The sequence below is a fragment of the Sinocyclocheilus grahami genome, unplaced genomic scaffold, assembly GCF_001515645.1.
Source record: "Sinocyclocheilus grahami isolate Dianchi unplaced genomic scaffold, SAMN03320097.WGS_v1.1 scaffold549.1, whole genome shotgun sequence".
Lineage (NCBI taxonomy): Eukaryota > Metazoa > Chordata > Actinopteri > Cypriniformes > Cyprinidae > Sinocyclocheilus > Sinocyclocheilus grahami.
The window spans coordinates 430,085-445,087 of record NW_015505728.1 but is presented as its reverse complement, the minus strand read 5'-3'; the positions used below and the strand labels follow the sequence as shown (position 1 = coordinate 445,087).

General features: G+C 38.2%; 3 protein-coding genes across 5 annotated transcripts in view; 1 reads left to right on the top strand and 2 right to left on the bottom strand.

Moving 5' to 3' along the window:
- Window positions 1–1,152: 1,152 nt before the first annotated feature.
- Window positions 1,153–5,704, bottom strand: bcs1l (BC1 (ubiquinol-cytochrome c reductase) synthesis-like). 2 transcript variants are annotated; one of them, XM_016238882.1, is made up of 8 exons: window positions 5,494–5,704; window positions 4,955–5,407; window positions 4,685–4,824; window positions 4,338–4,532; window positions 4,105–4,168; window positions 2,652–2,824; window positions 2,354–2,471; window positions 1,153–1,536 (listed from the first exon to the last, which is right to left on the bottom strand). In XM_016238882.1, exons 2-8 carry the CDS (start codon window positions 5,272–5,274, stop codon window positions 1,284–1,286), a joined length of 1,263 nt encoding a protein of 420 aa, XP_016094368.1. In that variant the 5' UTR covers window positions 5,275–5,407; window positions 5,494–5,704; the 3' UTR covers window positions 1,153–1,283. The 2 variants fall into 2 exon arrangements, with proteins under 2 accessions (XP_016094368.1, XP_016094367.1); XM_016238881.1 differs by having other exon boundaries at window positions 4,955–5,346.
- Window positions 5,705–5,815: 111 nt separating this feature from the next.
- Window positions 5,816–13,142, top strand: LOC107555924 (zinc finger protein 142-like). Of its 2 annotated transcripts, XM_016238880.1 has the most exons (9): window positions 5,816–5,880; window positions 5,988–6,039; window positions 6,469–6,594; window positions 6,973–7,107; window positions 7,189–8,016; window positions 8,716–8,893; window positions 8,974–11,875; window positions 11,982–12,087; window positions 12,168–13,142. In XM_016238880.1, the coding sequence occupies exons 3-9, from the start codon at window positions 6,519–6,521 to the stop codon at window positions 12,620–12,622; spliced, it is 4,680 nt and encodes a 1,559-aa protein (XP_016094366.1). In that variant the 5' UTR covers window positions 5,816–5,880; window positions 5,988–6,039; window positions 6,469–6,518; the 3' UTR covers window positions 12,623–13,142. The 2 variants fall into 2 exon arrangements, with proteins under 2 accessions (XP_016094366.1, XP_016094365.1); XM_016238879.1 differs by having other exon boundaries at window positions 5,840–6,039.
- Window positions 13,143–13,235: 93 nt separating this feature from the next.
- Window positions 13,236–15,003, bottom strand: part of LOC107555902 (1-phosphatidylinositol 4,5-bisphosphate phosphodiesterase delta-4-like) — a 12,973-nt gene continuing 11,205 nt past the window's right edge. The window contains exons 7-9 of the mRNA XM_016238844.1: window positions 14,231–14,362; window positions 13,864–14,013; window positions 13,236–13,454 (exon numbers count right to left, since the gene is read on the bottom strand). Coding sequence (XP_016094330.1) covers window positions 13,366–13,454; window positions 13,864–14,013; window positions 14,231–14,362 — 371 coding nt within the window. The 3' untranslated portion in view covers window positions 13,236–13,365. The remainder of the gene's footprint in view (window positions 13,455–13,863; window positions 14,014–14,230; window positions 14,363–15,003) is intronic.

The window sequence follows — 15,003 nt, the reverse complement described above, 5'->3', positions numbered from 1 at the left end:
ACATTTTGGGTGAACTATCCCTTTAACATTCACCTTTCTTCCAATTCCTTCAGGACATAGTGAACAAATGCAAACAAAAGGTTTTGAACCTTTTCAGAATCACATACCTGTATTTACAATGGCTGGTTTCCTTAAAAGAAATTAGCTGTTTAGTAAAAAATGTTCTTTCAATCACCTAAAAAGTTTAGATAATGTATATTATATTGGTGTTATGAACAACAACAAGAAGTAAATGTTATATCCCACTTTTACAGACATGATTCAGTATACACAAAGCAAATCTCAGGAGAACCGTAATATACTGGTCATTTCTGCAAATTAAAATCATGACTGTAAACAATGAGACAGACAATTAGTGCATAATAAATGGTGCATCTGTTGCAGTGTTGGGGAAAGTTACTTTTAAAAGCAATGCATTACAATATTGCGTTACTCCATAAAAAAGTAACTAATTACGTTACTTAGTTACTTTTTATGGAAAGTAATGCGTTACGTTACTTTTGCGTTACTTTTCAAATCTGGACAGGGCTTGCTTGTTTGTTTTTAAAATAAAAAAAGTTATATTTTTGGCAAATGTAAAAGCCTTTTCACACCAAAAGTGAAATGACTAAGCTTCAGGCTGAAGGGAAAGTAAATTTACATCCATACAGTAGAATGCAGAAGAAGAAATTTCAACACACTTCAGCAATAAAAAAAAAAGACACAGATGTTTGTCTAGAGTAATTTTTGCTTATTAGTTGTACTGGATCATCGAAGGTCAGAAACAAAGACATTGGTTAATAGAATGGGATTAAATACATAAAGGATATTTGTGTTGTTTAACATTTAATTATTGCAGGTTTGCGTCATATGAGTTGCATTATTTGTATTCATTTTGAGGAATACTGAATCAGTTTTTTTTTGTGAGTGAGATGAATAATGCATATTCATATTTATTTTAGAACTACAGTAACATCTTCTGATTTCTCTCAACATGGGGACACCAGAGCTGTCAATCAATAAATTGGAAAAAAAAAGTAACTCGCGTTACTTATTTGAAAAAGTAACTCAGATATTCTCTTGTAAATTAAAAAGTAATGCGTTACTTTACTAGTTACTTGAAAAAAGTAATCTGATTACGTAACTCGCGTTACTTGTAATGCGTTACCCCCAACACTGATCTGTTGTTGCTTAACCAATAACAGTAACAACAGAAGAAATACACAAATTTTTCACAATTCTTTTGGATTTTATTACTCCCGTGTGTGAAAAGCCTTCATCCAGGGGTAAATTTCTAAAAGTCTTCACTCCTTCATCTCTGCAATGTTTTTGATGGAGCCAGCCGGGTCTGTCTTGTAGAGCATGAAGTGTCCTTGCACCTGAGCGGCGCTGAGCTCTGTGTGTGCTGTCAGCGCTTGCTCGGCGAACTGCTCAGCCTCGGCTGCAGACTCCTGAGGGTAAAACCTCCGGAACATCTGAGTCAGCTGCCAGTGAGAGCAGTGGCCCACATACTGCTTCAGATCAACACGGCCAGGTCGAACAAGAGCCGGATCAAGTCTTCAGCACACGGAGGAGAAAAAAAGAGAAAGGGGAGAAAATAAAACAATACCATGTTATACTTATAACAAGAATAAACACAGGTGTTCATGACTATTGGGTACGTACTTAAACATATAAAATATATTTTACGTATTAAATATATGTGACACTTGGCCAAAAAAAACAGTCTTAAGTCGCTGGGGTATATTTGTAGCAATAGCCAAAAAAACATTTTATGGGTCAAAATTATCGATTTTTTCTTTTATGCCAAAAATCATTAGGATATTAAGAAAAGATCATGTTCCATGAAGATATTTTGTACATTTCCTACTGTAAATATATTAAAACTTAATTTATGATTAGTAATATGCATTGCTAAGAACTTAATTTGGACAACTTGATTCAAAGGCGATTTTCTCAATATTTTGATTTTTTTGCACCCTCAGATTCCAGATATTAAAATAGTTGTATCTCGGCCAAATATTGTCCTATCCTAACAAACCATACATCAATGGAAAGCTTTCAGCTTTCAGATGATGTATAAATCTCAATTTCGAAAAATTTACAATTATGACTGGTTTTGTGGTCCAGGGTCACATATATTATATTGAATTTATATATTAAATATAACATATAATACACATTTCGATAAATATTCAATTATCTGCTCAAATCTGCTTATCACTATCTTGAACTGTAAAACAAAAGTTTATTACCACTAATCTTCGTTATGTTTATAGAGGCAAAAGGGCAAAACGACAAGGATTTTACATTCCAACTTACATCAAAACAAAAAAGTCATGCACAATGAACAAACTGCAGTATTGAGCTTTACCTCTCAATGAAATTAGTTGTCATGAACACAATTCGGGCCTCTGAAGATGCCACTCCATCCAGAGCATTGAGAAGTCCACTGAAAGTGAGTCTTCCCATGCCCTGATAGGCCAGTGGAGCTGTGAGAACAAGCCAAGGAAGAATAAATGAGATCAACAAGAGCAGAAATATTTCATGGTGCTGTTAATGCCATGGCTAGAGACCAAACTGTTATTATAATTAAACACATGTGATTGTAATTACATTATATTCCAAACAGACAGTGAGAGTTCAGAAGCACTGCAGTCTGTAAGACATACTCTCTGTGGGCAGCAGCTCCCGGCTGATGAAGGCTGCATCCACGTCCTCTAGCAGGATGATGCTTTGCTGTGGAGCGACACTCAGCAGGTGGTTGAGGCGATCGTCAGACAGGCTGCGGTCACTGAGACTCATCAGACAGATGCTGTAACCCAGCTCGCCTGCTAACGCAGTTCTGAAATACCACAAGAATGGTAATGGTACTTGGGACTCCAAATTGTACATTTAACTGATTGCTTTCTTGAAGTCATATTATACCATTTTTAAAAAATGGTTCTTGCACGGCAGTATAAAATTAGCAACATATACGATTGCATTTTGTATAGTTTGTTTGTTTATTTATATTCTTCTTAACGCCATTCCAACATCTATGGCTATATTCATGGCATAAACCAGTTAATACACAAGTCTGCATTTTGCCTAGTAACAGATTATTAGAGTCAATAAATACATATATACATAATATTATAAGTATATGTAGTACTGTTCATAACTTTGGGGTCTCTAAGATTTGTACTATTTTTAAATAGGTCTCTTATGCTCACCAAGGCTGCATTTATTTGATCCAAAACAAAAACAGTAATAATAGTCTGAAATACCACAAGAATGGTAATGGTACTTGGGACTCCAAATTGTACATTTAACTGATTGCTTTCTTGAAGTCATATTATACCATTTTTAAAAAATGGTTCTTGCACGGCAGTATAAAATTAGCAACATATACGATTGCATTTTGTATAGTTTGTTTGTTTGTTTGTTTATTTATATTCTTCTTAACGCCACTCCAACATCTATGGCTATATTCATGGCATAAACCAGTTAATACACAAGTCTGCATTTTGCCTAGTAACAGATTATTAGAGTCAATAAATACATATATACATAATATTATAAGTATATGTAGTACTGTTCATAACTTTGGGGTCTCTAAGATTTGTACTATTTTTAAATAGGTCTCTTATGCTCACCAAGGCTGCATTTATTTGATCCAAAACAAAAACAGTAATAATAGTAATGCTGTGAAATATTAATACTATTTAAAACAACTGTTTCCAATTGTAATATGCTTTAAAATTGTATTTATTTCTGTGATGGCAAAGCTGATTTTCAGCAGCCATTACTCCAGCCTTCAGTGTCACATGACCCATTCTAATATGATGATTTGGTGTTCAAGTTTATTATTACTATCATCTATGTTCAAAACAGTTGTGCTTCTTAATTTTTTTGTGGAAATCATGATACATTTTTTTCCAGGATCCTCTGATGAATAGAAAGTTCAAAAGAATAGCATTTATTTGATACAGAATATAAGAATAACACTTGGTCCTCTCAGATATTTATATTCATATTGTTGTAACTTTGTCTGTCTACTCTGCACCAATCTACACTCTGTATACTTTATCAGACACTATTATTCATAGTAACATCTACTATAAACAAAGCAACTGTGCTTACATGAAGCTGCTCTTTCCACAGCCTGGGGGTCCATACAGCAGATATCCCCTCCTATATGGAATGCCTGATTGAAACATATTCATCAACAAAATTGGAATAAAAAAATAATTAAAACATAAAACAATAAAAAAAAACAACCCTTTTATTTATTATTATAAAGATTTCACATTACATTAGAGGTGCGCATGCATTTTTTTCCTAATATTTTTAAGTATGAAAAATGCTTTTTTCACCTCTGTCAGTGTACCACTTAGGATTGCCAATGAACTCCTTTACATCATCCACGATCCTCTCCGCCAAACCATTCTCCAGCACTACTGAAGACAGAGGTCGTCTTCGCCTTGGAAACCCGAATGGCCTCCACTCTGCTCCAAGTGCAGTGTACATCACAGTTCGGCCCTCTTCTTGCTTTAAAGCAAGTTCACGTGCTGCAGGGACACAGAATCAATCATTAAGACTGCAACATATTTATGAAAAATTCAGCTGTTGGTCTACTATACATGTGAAATTCACTGCAGGTGCTGACACAACACTGTCGAATGAAGGAAAAATTAATAAAACAAAATCTAGCTGCTCATACCTTCTTGAAGTATGTTGAAGAATATTTGGCGGTCTCTGCCCAGAGCAGTGAAGGTGACGGACTCCCAGGGTGTTCCAGTGTGCAAGTCAACCATCTGCTTTTCTCTGGTCCTCTCTACTCTGATCCACTTCCTGCCATACCTGAAAACACAAAGCCTCAGTCAGAGACATGGATAACTATGTGCTGGATTGATCTCTGAGAGAAGATCAAATAAGCAGCACATTGAATGTAAAATGTCCAAAGTAACATCCCAATATATTCTGATCGTACCAAATGATGTGGTTGCCTGGACTCGGATGGAAGTCAAACTGTGTGTGGACTCGTCCACTCTCATGCTGCATGTATGAGGTCTCTACACTCAAATGCTGGGTGTGTTTGGCATGTTTAGTGATCCAGCTTAATAGCCAGTGATAACTTTTATCTCTGCTTGGGACCTCCAGCGTGATCATGTAATGTCTTCTGAAGAAGATCATGCCGACCTGTGCCCCTTTTCTGGCAACCGCAAGTGCTGTGCCAATACCAACTAGTCCAAATCCTGCCCCAAAGTAAGGGTTGTCCTTAAGGGCTCCAATAAAATCTGACAGGGTCATGATGAAGGTGTCTTCAGGATCTCTTATTCAGTCAGGAAAAGCTTTTTTTGTCCCTTCATTGCAATATGCAGCCTACATTCACAGCAGAGGAGGTGAAACCATTTTCATTTTAATTTTGATGAGAGCCTTGAGACTGATAAAACATTATGGCAAGCTGTCACTGATCAGGTCTATCTTTTTATTTAAATAAATGCAGATTTAAAAAGTCTCTATACTTACGGCAGAGGAAATATCACACCGCATTTTAGCTTAACGTAAACGAAAAATACGCGAATAAAATGCAATAAAGCACACCCTTTCTACAGTAACCCAGCGTTGTCTCTCATTGATGATTGAACAAATAGTTATTTTGGGTGAGTCGAATCTTTTCCATGACTGATTCAATGAACCGATTCACAAATCAATCACGTTTTAAATTCGCATTATTTTGAATCAGTTATTTTAGACGAACTGTTCAAAAGAACCGATTCACTAAAATGAAATAAGCAAATCACATGGCGACCTCTGTTGTTTCCGTTGTTCAGGAAAATAATTCCGTGTGAATTGTGTTTCATTAATAGTTCCGTTGTGACTGTTTACGACGCAGTCGCCTTATGACACTTTTAGGTATTCTTATAAATAACTGTCTGTAGATTTTGTGTATTTTAAAATGGATTATTCTCCGCTATGTATACTAAATTATGATGTCAGAATTCATATTCCTCTTTGAACAGAAAAATTCTAGAAATGACGCCGCTTACATCGTTTCCATCCACACAGATGAAGGTAATTTCTTATTATATAATTTAAGTCATAAATAATGTGTAGTAACATAATACAGTATTAATGCATTATAATGTTTATTCATCTCTTGATGATGATTATATTCGCGTTGTTTGCTTGAATTGAACACATCTGCTGTTCCTTGGGGATGCGTTGTTTATTTGTTTATCAGAGCAAATGAAACAAGAACCACCGCGCAGGAGGTCCCAAATTTGTTTCATAAAACCATATTTTCTCCAACAAAAACGCACTGGATTAATTGCTTTATGTCCTTTATGCTAACAGACAAAAACCCTGATAAATCAACTCTTTAAATCTCAAGTCTGGTAATCCAGAAGTCTGTTAATCACATTTTGATCTCCCTGGTGATGTCCTGGGAGACGGAAACACTTAATGGTCCTGATGCTGTAATAGAGTTTTACCCCTCTCTAGAGTCGATTTTATCCCTCACTGACTGATGTCCTGTCGAGTTTGACCCAGACATGCACCAACAAGAGCCTGGATATGATGCAGAACAACTCAAGCATGTGGAAAATAATGTAGCAGATACACCGGAAGGTAAAATACAACAATACTTATAAAACCATGTTTAATTAATTATATATTCAGTAAGATATAGTCCTTTGGCATGCATGGGTCTCTGGAATATTTTATTTCAATTGGTCAGTTGCTAGATTCACATCTCTCATATCTGTGTCTCCTCCTTAAATAATTACTACTCAGATTAATGTTTCATGTGTATTTATTTGTATATAAATATAATGTACAATCAGTCGGTCTTTACTGCAGAATAAACCAAGACAGGGTGATCTCTGAAAGAGTTCATTTTGAGATAAGCTGAAAATATTATCCCACTTATATATTGTATGAGTTTGTCCTGTTTTACAGCTTTGACAGCTTACAGATAATAAGTGTATTATTTTCTATCTGATATAGCTTTGTCTCAGTCGAAGGGGATGGATATGGCTGTGCAACCTAGAAGCAAGAAAAGTGTATCCAAAAAATTGAAAGCATCAACAAAAAAGGGGAAAAAATGTACTACCATTAGCCAAGAAAAGCCTTTATCTAAAGGTAAATATCATGAATGTTAATAGATGTTGTAATTAAAATAATTGTAATCCCAGGTCTGACTTACAGCATCTTTCTGTTTAGTGGGACATGTTGCAGAGGGCACGGAACACATGTTTCGCACCCACATCTGCTCTGAATGCAGACGCTGCTTCAAGACACGCTCCCATTTGATAGAACACATGCGTATTCATTTTCCTGACCCCAGTCTGCAATGTCCAAGCTGTAAACACTACTTCACCAGCAAGAGTAAGCTACGCATCCACATGCTAAGAGAGACGGGACAGAAACTGCACCTCTGTCATCTATGTGAGTATAGAGCGGTGGAACGTAACTCTCTGCGACGACACCTTTCCAGTGTGCATGGGCATCAAGAAGATGATGCTCCCAATGGAGAGTTGTTTAAGTGCCCAACTTGCCAAAAGACTTTCAGTCAGAGTCAGGCATTAAAGAGCCATATGAAGTCTCACAATAAGACACAAAATGAACAGCCGTTGCTTTGCTTCAATAAAGGCTGCTCATTTCAGTGTACAGAAAAGAAGCAGCTTCAAAAGCATGTGTTAGATGCTCACCAAATTGAGGCCGTCGAGTGCCGTCATCATGCCTGCGGCGCCTTCTTCGGGAGCCTGGAAGACATGGAGAAACATTTCCGCACACATCAGGCTTATCACTGCCCCCACTGTGACTTCTCATGCTCAAATAAGAGCCTTTTTCAGCAGCACAAAAGACAAGGACATCCAGGGAATCAAGAACTGAACTGTAGCTTTTGCCCTTTCTCAACCCTCAACCCTGTAGAGTTCGATCAACATGTTGGTCACTTTCATGCCAGTGAGAAAACACACCACTGCTCACAATGCAGCTTTGTAACAGCTCACAAAAGAGTCCTGAAAAGACACATGCTGATGCATACTGGTAAGATATTCAGTTGTTCTACTTAGTTCTTATAAGTGTTTATTGGTATAATTCACTCAAAAATGAACATTCGGTCATCATTTTTTCAGTCTTGTTATTTCAGCCCCGTATTATTTCTTTTTTTTTCATGAAAAAAAATCTAAATTGGATCATGATTGGTTTATAAGTCTCTAAAAATCTTATCAAAAACAACAAAAGTAGTCCATACAACCTGTGTGATATATTCCAAGTATTGTGAAATAATACAGGTTTAGGTATCTTCCCCTCTGCTGTAACTCTCATATAGTTTGTACAAAGCTATACAGGTGCATCTCAATAAATTAGAATGTCATGGAAAAGTTAATTTATTTCAGTAATTCAACTCAAATTGTGGTAATAATTTTAACTCAGTTGTAAGGAAATTAATGATTATTATCGATTCAGGTTTTGATAGGACTCGGATTTGAAGAGCCTAATTCAACCGTTTAGCTGTAGCAAACTTGAGTATAGCAAGTCCCTAAGTATAAATCACCATCTGTTTTCATTCTTTTGAAAAGAGCAGGTTGGACATCTTTGTTTGTATTTCACAGAGGAAATAAAATTATATAGTGTTTTAAACAACATAACAGTAAATGATGACAAAAGGTTCATTTTTGAATGAACTATTTCTTCAGAATTGCACACTGGCCATAAATAGATGGATAACATTTGTATTTACAGGTGAAAAGCCCCACAAATGTACACTATGTGACTTCAGATGTCGTGATGAGACATACCTTTCAAAGCACATGCTGACGCACTCCAATGACAAACAGCACATGTGCTCAGAATGTGGATATGTTACAAAATGGAAACACTACCTCAGTGTCCACATGCGTAAACATGCAGGAGATCTAAGGTACATACCTTGACTGAAATTAAAATATGGTAATAAAAATAACCATTTCCGTTTACTCACCTGCCTCTCATCTCTCTCAGGTACAAATGTAATCAGTGTCCATATCGTTGCCATCGCATCGACCAGCTGAACAGCCATAAACTCCGTCACCAGGAAAAATCCTTGATCTGTGAGGTGTGTGCATACTCCTGCAAGAGAAAGACTGAACTGCGCAGCCATATGCAGCTCAAGCACTCAACAAATGCAGATCCACAACCTTCTGTTTACCAGTGCAAGTTTTGCCCTTACACAACAAAGTACCGGCAAGCCCTGCATAGCCACGAAAACTGCAGGCACACCCGGACACGCATGTTCCGCTGCGCACTCTGCCGCTACACCACATTTAGCAACACCAGCCTCTTCCTGCACAAAAAGAAATCCCATGGATATGTGCCTGGAGATGTGGGATGGCTTGAGAAATATGCAGAGAAAGAAAAAGAGCAAAGCTCTGCAGATTTGACGCACAACTTTTTCTCCAAAACCACAGTACCTCAGACTTCAAATTCAGAATATAGGGAAGAAACGGTTAATACAAAGGAGTCTAATAGGACTATAGATGATTCAAAAGATATGTCTGTAAATGAGAATGAGAATGATGCAATAGCAGCCACTATTGGAGGACCTGAGGAAATGACTTTAGTACAGCAGGCCAGTCTTGATATTGAGTCTGCAAGAGAAGAAGCAAGTAATCTTTCTGAAGGACATCCAACGGATGAAGAACAGTGTGGCTTCCCACTTTTTGCTTCCCAAACCAGCCAGAGTAGCACACAAATGGTACTTGCCGAGACCGTAAATATACATGACACTGCATTTGATTTTGAATCTCACACATTGCATACAGTCCACCAGAATTTCCCACAACTATCAGCTGATGATGATGATGATGATGATAATGCAGCTTACTGTGAAGATCAAAGTGACTCTGAAGACCTGCCACCAGTGACAGAAACTGAAAGGAGCACAGAGGGTCTCCATCAGGAGAAATGTGTAGAGGCCTCAGCTACTGAGACTCGCTTGCAATTCATGAGAAAACAGGATAAAGACCAGGCTGAAGCCCTTGTACTAGAGGGCATGGTGCAGATGCTTGTCGTCCAGACACGGGGCAATATGTATCAGTGTAGCCGCTGCTCCTATGTGACCAGAAAGCAGGCAGCATTAATCCGGCACCGCAAGTCGTCCTGCCAGGTCATGAAGGCTGGACTACGCTGCCAGGACTGCGGCATGCAGTTTAAACAACAGCGTTCTTTGAACACACACCTCCGGAAGTGCCAGTCACTGCAGAGGCACAGAAAGAAGTTTGATTTTGCTAGCACTGTAGGTACATCAGGGAGTTGTGTTGGTAGTTCAGGGAGTGATGCATCTATACAGGAACGAAGTGCATCTCTTAAATCAGGATCCCTCACAATGCATCCTGAACTTGTTGATATCACTGATTCTAAAGATTCAAGAGTACAAGGTTCAGCTGAACCTGAAGGCTCACTGTCTCCTACCATAACTGCTGTAGTAAATGAGACTGATTCACTGACAGGCACAACCAAAGGTGGGCAGGCAACTATCGAGAGTAGAAACAAGCGAGCAGAAGAGGAGTTGGTAAATGATGAGATCTCTGGGTGTACTGAAGATGATGGTAGGTATACTTGCAGAAAATGTCCTTTCTCATCTGTTAGGAAAGTCACAATAGATCGCCATTGTGCAGCATGCAGTGTAAGCACCCATAAGGTACATCTAGCTGAAACAGGAGAGCAGTTTGAGCAAGAGGATAATCCTAGTGACTCAGACCATGATCAGGAGGAAGATGGGGCAAATGACTCGGAAAGAGATTCAGGAGAAGAAGAGACCCCTCAAAACACCAAACCTCGATTCTCATGTCCTAACTGTCCTTTTCTTTGCCACCAAAAGAGAGCTCTAACAAGTCATCAGATAAAGGGCTGTTTAAAACCAGGTCAAATACAGTGTCCACAGTGTTCATTTGTAGCCAAATCGGAAAAATCTCTCAACCATCATATCCTAGGTCACAAGAAAGACAAGAAGGTTACTAGAGGTCAAATATCCGGAAACCTGCAGTGCAATCTTTGCTCCTTCACCTGCAAGCAAGAGCGTTGCCTGGCACAGCATGTTGCTGTGAAGCACGAGGGAGTCCATCCTCACCAATGCCGGTTCTGTTCATTTAGCACAATCCGTCGGTACCGCTTGGAGGCCCACGAGTCCATGCACACAGGTGTTGGGAGGCATAGCTGTGAACTCTGTGGCCAAACTTTCGGCACCACGTCCAGACTACGCTTGCACCATCAACGCATTCATGACAAACAGGCAACGCACTTCTGCTCGCTTTGTGACTACAGAGCTTATAACCTCAACGACATCAACCGTCACAACTTGAGCTGCCACACTGGTGATCTTAGCTACCATTGCAGCCAATGCAATGCACGTTTCAGCTCCGAAGTTGCCCTGAGGCAGCACTCCAACCGAGCACATCCAGATGCGAACAGCTTGTCTTGCACTCAGTGTAGCTTCACCTGCAGCTGCCAAGCTGCGCTCAAAGCGCATTTGCAGCATGAACATTCAGAAATCAAGACGAAAGAGCCTCAAAATGGTACAGAAAAACAAAGCAAGATATCCATCACCCATCAATGCTTGGTTTGTTCCTTCAGCACCCATAAAAAAATCCTGCTGGTCCAGCACATGTTAGATGAGCATGAAGATGGACCAGCAGAGGAGAAAACTCTGAAGTGTGATGTCTGTGGTTTCTCTTGCACCCACCAAGTGGTGTTTGACCAACATGTGCGGTCACATGGAGGAACCTGCCTCTTTAAGTGCACTGAATGTGAGTTTTCCACCAGGAACAAACAGAAGATCACTTGGCACATTCGAATCCATACAGGAGAGAAACCTTACCGGTGTGAGAAGTGCAGTTATGCATGTGCTGATCCTTCAAGACTAAAGGTATGAAGAGCTATTATCCAAGATATTGATTGAAGGTTTGGGTATTTGGTTTTTGATGTCCAGTTCTGTTGGTGCTTCAAATTTAATGAATCTCTCTTTATTTTAGTATCATATGAGGATTCACATGGAGGAACGCAAGTATCTCTGCCCAGAATGTGGCTACAAATGCAAATGGGTCAACCAGCTGAAGTATCACATGACAAAACATACAGGTAGCTATGTATGTGTTATATAGTCTTTCGCTAAATGTAAAGTTCCTGCACACCTTGATGTTTATCCTTCTTTCCAACAGGCGCTAAACCGTACGCATGTGAGGACTGTGAGTACCGGACCAACCGTGCTGACGCACTGCGCATCCACCGGGAGACACGCCACAGAGACGTGCGTTCCTTTATATGCGAGAAATGCGGAAAGGCTTTCAAGACGCGCTTCCTTCTTAAAACACACCAGAGAAAGCATAGCGAGGAGCGACCTTATGTGTGCTCCATATGCCAAAGGGCGTTCCGCTGGCCAGCGGGTCTCCGCCATCATTATCTGTCCCACACCAATCAGCTGCCATTTTATTGCCTCCACTGTACATATCAAGCCAAACAGAAATTTCAGGTTGTGAAGCACCTTCAGAGACATCACCCAGACTTGCCTGTCCAAGATGGTGTGGGTAAAGACCAAGAGGCCTCTAGAATGGGTACACAAAAGACCTGGATTAGGGAAGAGGAAGAAAGACAAGAAAAAGGGGGGGACATGTAGCTGTGTTTCTGTATGCATTTCAGTTGACATTCCTTCATCTTATGAAAGTATTACATAACATAACCCTCATTCAAACCACAATGAATAAACATTTTTACAATATATTTATTCCTGTTATTCCTGTTTATTCCTTTAAATAGCATTTTCTAAAGATAAAAACAATATTTACCTGGGCAAGTACACACATAATGAGAATATAAGTCATTTACTTTGAACACTTGCCTTTGGGTTATTTATAAAAGGCACTTAATCATGCTCAGTTACATTAATTTAGATAATGTACAACCTTAAGGATGCATTCTGCCATGACTATATAACCTTAAATAAAATGCATTAGATTTTTTCATTAACAGTACACTCAGTATTGCATAGATACTAAACAACTAAAAAATACAACTAATAACAACTAAAAATAAAATGTGCTTTTACGGAAAAGGATTTTCTGCACCATTCTTGGAGGTCTATTTTGACAACAAGGCACTACTAACACCATGCAACTACAGTACTATAGAGGTACTCTTAAAAAATAATCATAGTTGCTATACTTTTTTGTTTTAATGCAAGGATTAGTGATTAAATAATGTTTTGATTTGTTCATGTGATTGCCAGCATTTTAATTTTAAACAAAGCACAAGATAAAACATTTTCTTTACCTTTTAACAGCAAACTACAGATTTGTCTGAGAAATATTTAAGCATTGTAAATAAAAATACTAGAATTGTGAACATTGTGAACACCTATAATTACAGCTCTGTGATTTTGATATGAACATAGATGGAGGATGGATGGATACTCGTTCCGTCTTTGGACAACAGGTGCACATGACGATATCCTGTAAAAAAGAAGCTTTTTGTTATTCAGAATCAGAATCAGAATGAGTTTTTATTGCCAGGTATGTTTACACATACGAGGAATTTATTTTCATGACAGACTTATTTGTAAGAAAGCCAATTCATTTTCAATGATTTAGAGTATAGGTCTAATGACACTGGGTCTCATACACTAATAATACTACTAGTAATGTAATATGTTTCAACTGGTTCTAAATTTTTATCTTAAATTAAAAAATAGAGAAAGTGCAGGCTTATTGATGAATGAGGATTTCTGTGTGGAAACATTCATACACAGGCTGTGTTTGCATGGTTATTGAATAACATATATTAAGATATTAATATAAGATATATATTAACCCATTCAGATAATATTTTTTTAACTTGTATACTGTATTATTATAGGCCTACCTGGTTGAATATTGGTAAAAGGTATAGTGTATTGCCCTATGAAGTCATTCCTTGATGCTTTATCATAATCTTCAACTACAAAACGCACTAGTGCCAGCTCAGGGGTGTGGATTGTGAACTGCAATGATTCATTCCAGTGTGGGTTGAATCCTGTCCAGATGAAAAAAGTAGAAAAATCACTGCAAACAGCAGGACATATAGAGGATTCCTATGGTTTGTAAATTAAGGAGACTTGTCATCATAACAGGTCATGTCTGTTTCCACATTATTAAAGTTACAAACACATACTGTATTATGCACAATTTCCATTTGTCTCTCTTGTAGTAATTTGGCAACACTTCAGTCCATTTAATTTTCGTTTCCTCACCATTGTTGTCAATGTATTTGGTCTCCTGTTTGGCTCGATCCAAAGGAACGCCATAAATTTCCACCCTTACCAGGGGGTCTACAATGGACCATTCTTTTTGCTTTACTTTAGGGAGCTGTTGTCTGCAGCGATCTAGATTAAGTGCTCAACTACTCCATTATTAAAAGAACATCCAAACAGGCGAATAAAATAATTTTTCAATGAACTTTTTAACCCTCAACTCTTATATCTAAAGCAAGGGTCTTCAACAGTGAGTATATGATCCCTAAAGGGTCTACCATTCACTGCTCAATCGCAAAATGTTTTTTTTTTTAAAGAATAAAAAAAAAATGAATTAAGCTATATAAACACTATAGTAAGCTAACTCCAAGCAAAGCAAAAGTTAAGAAGTTCAGCTAAATATTTCATTGTGCCTACCACATTAAAGGGGTCATATGATGCTGCTAAAAAGAACATTATTTTGTGTATTTGGTGTAATGAAATGTGTTTATGCGGTTTAAGGTTAAAAAAACACATTATTTTCCACATACTGTACATTATTGTTTCTCCTCTATGCCCCGCCTTTCTGAAACGCATCGATTTTTACAAAGCTCATCGGTCTGAAAAGCAAGGTGTGCTGTGATTGGCCAGCTATCCAGTGCGTTATGATTGGCCGAATGCCTCAAGCGTGTGACGGAAATGTTACGCCCCTACCATATTGTGAGGATGCCCGTCAGGTTGGAGCGATGATTCAAAAATATGAAAACCCATTATAAACGAGGCATTCGTTGCAT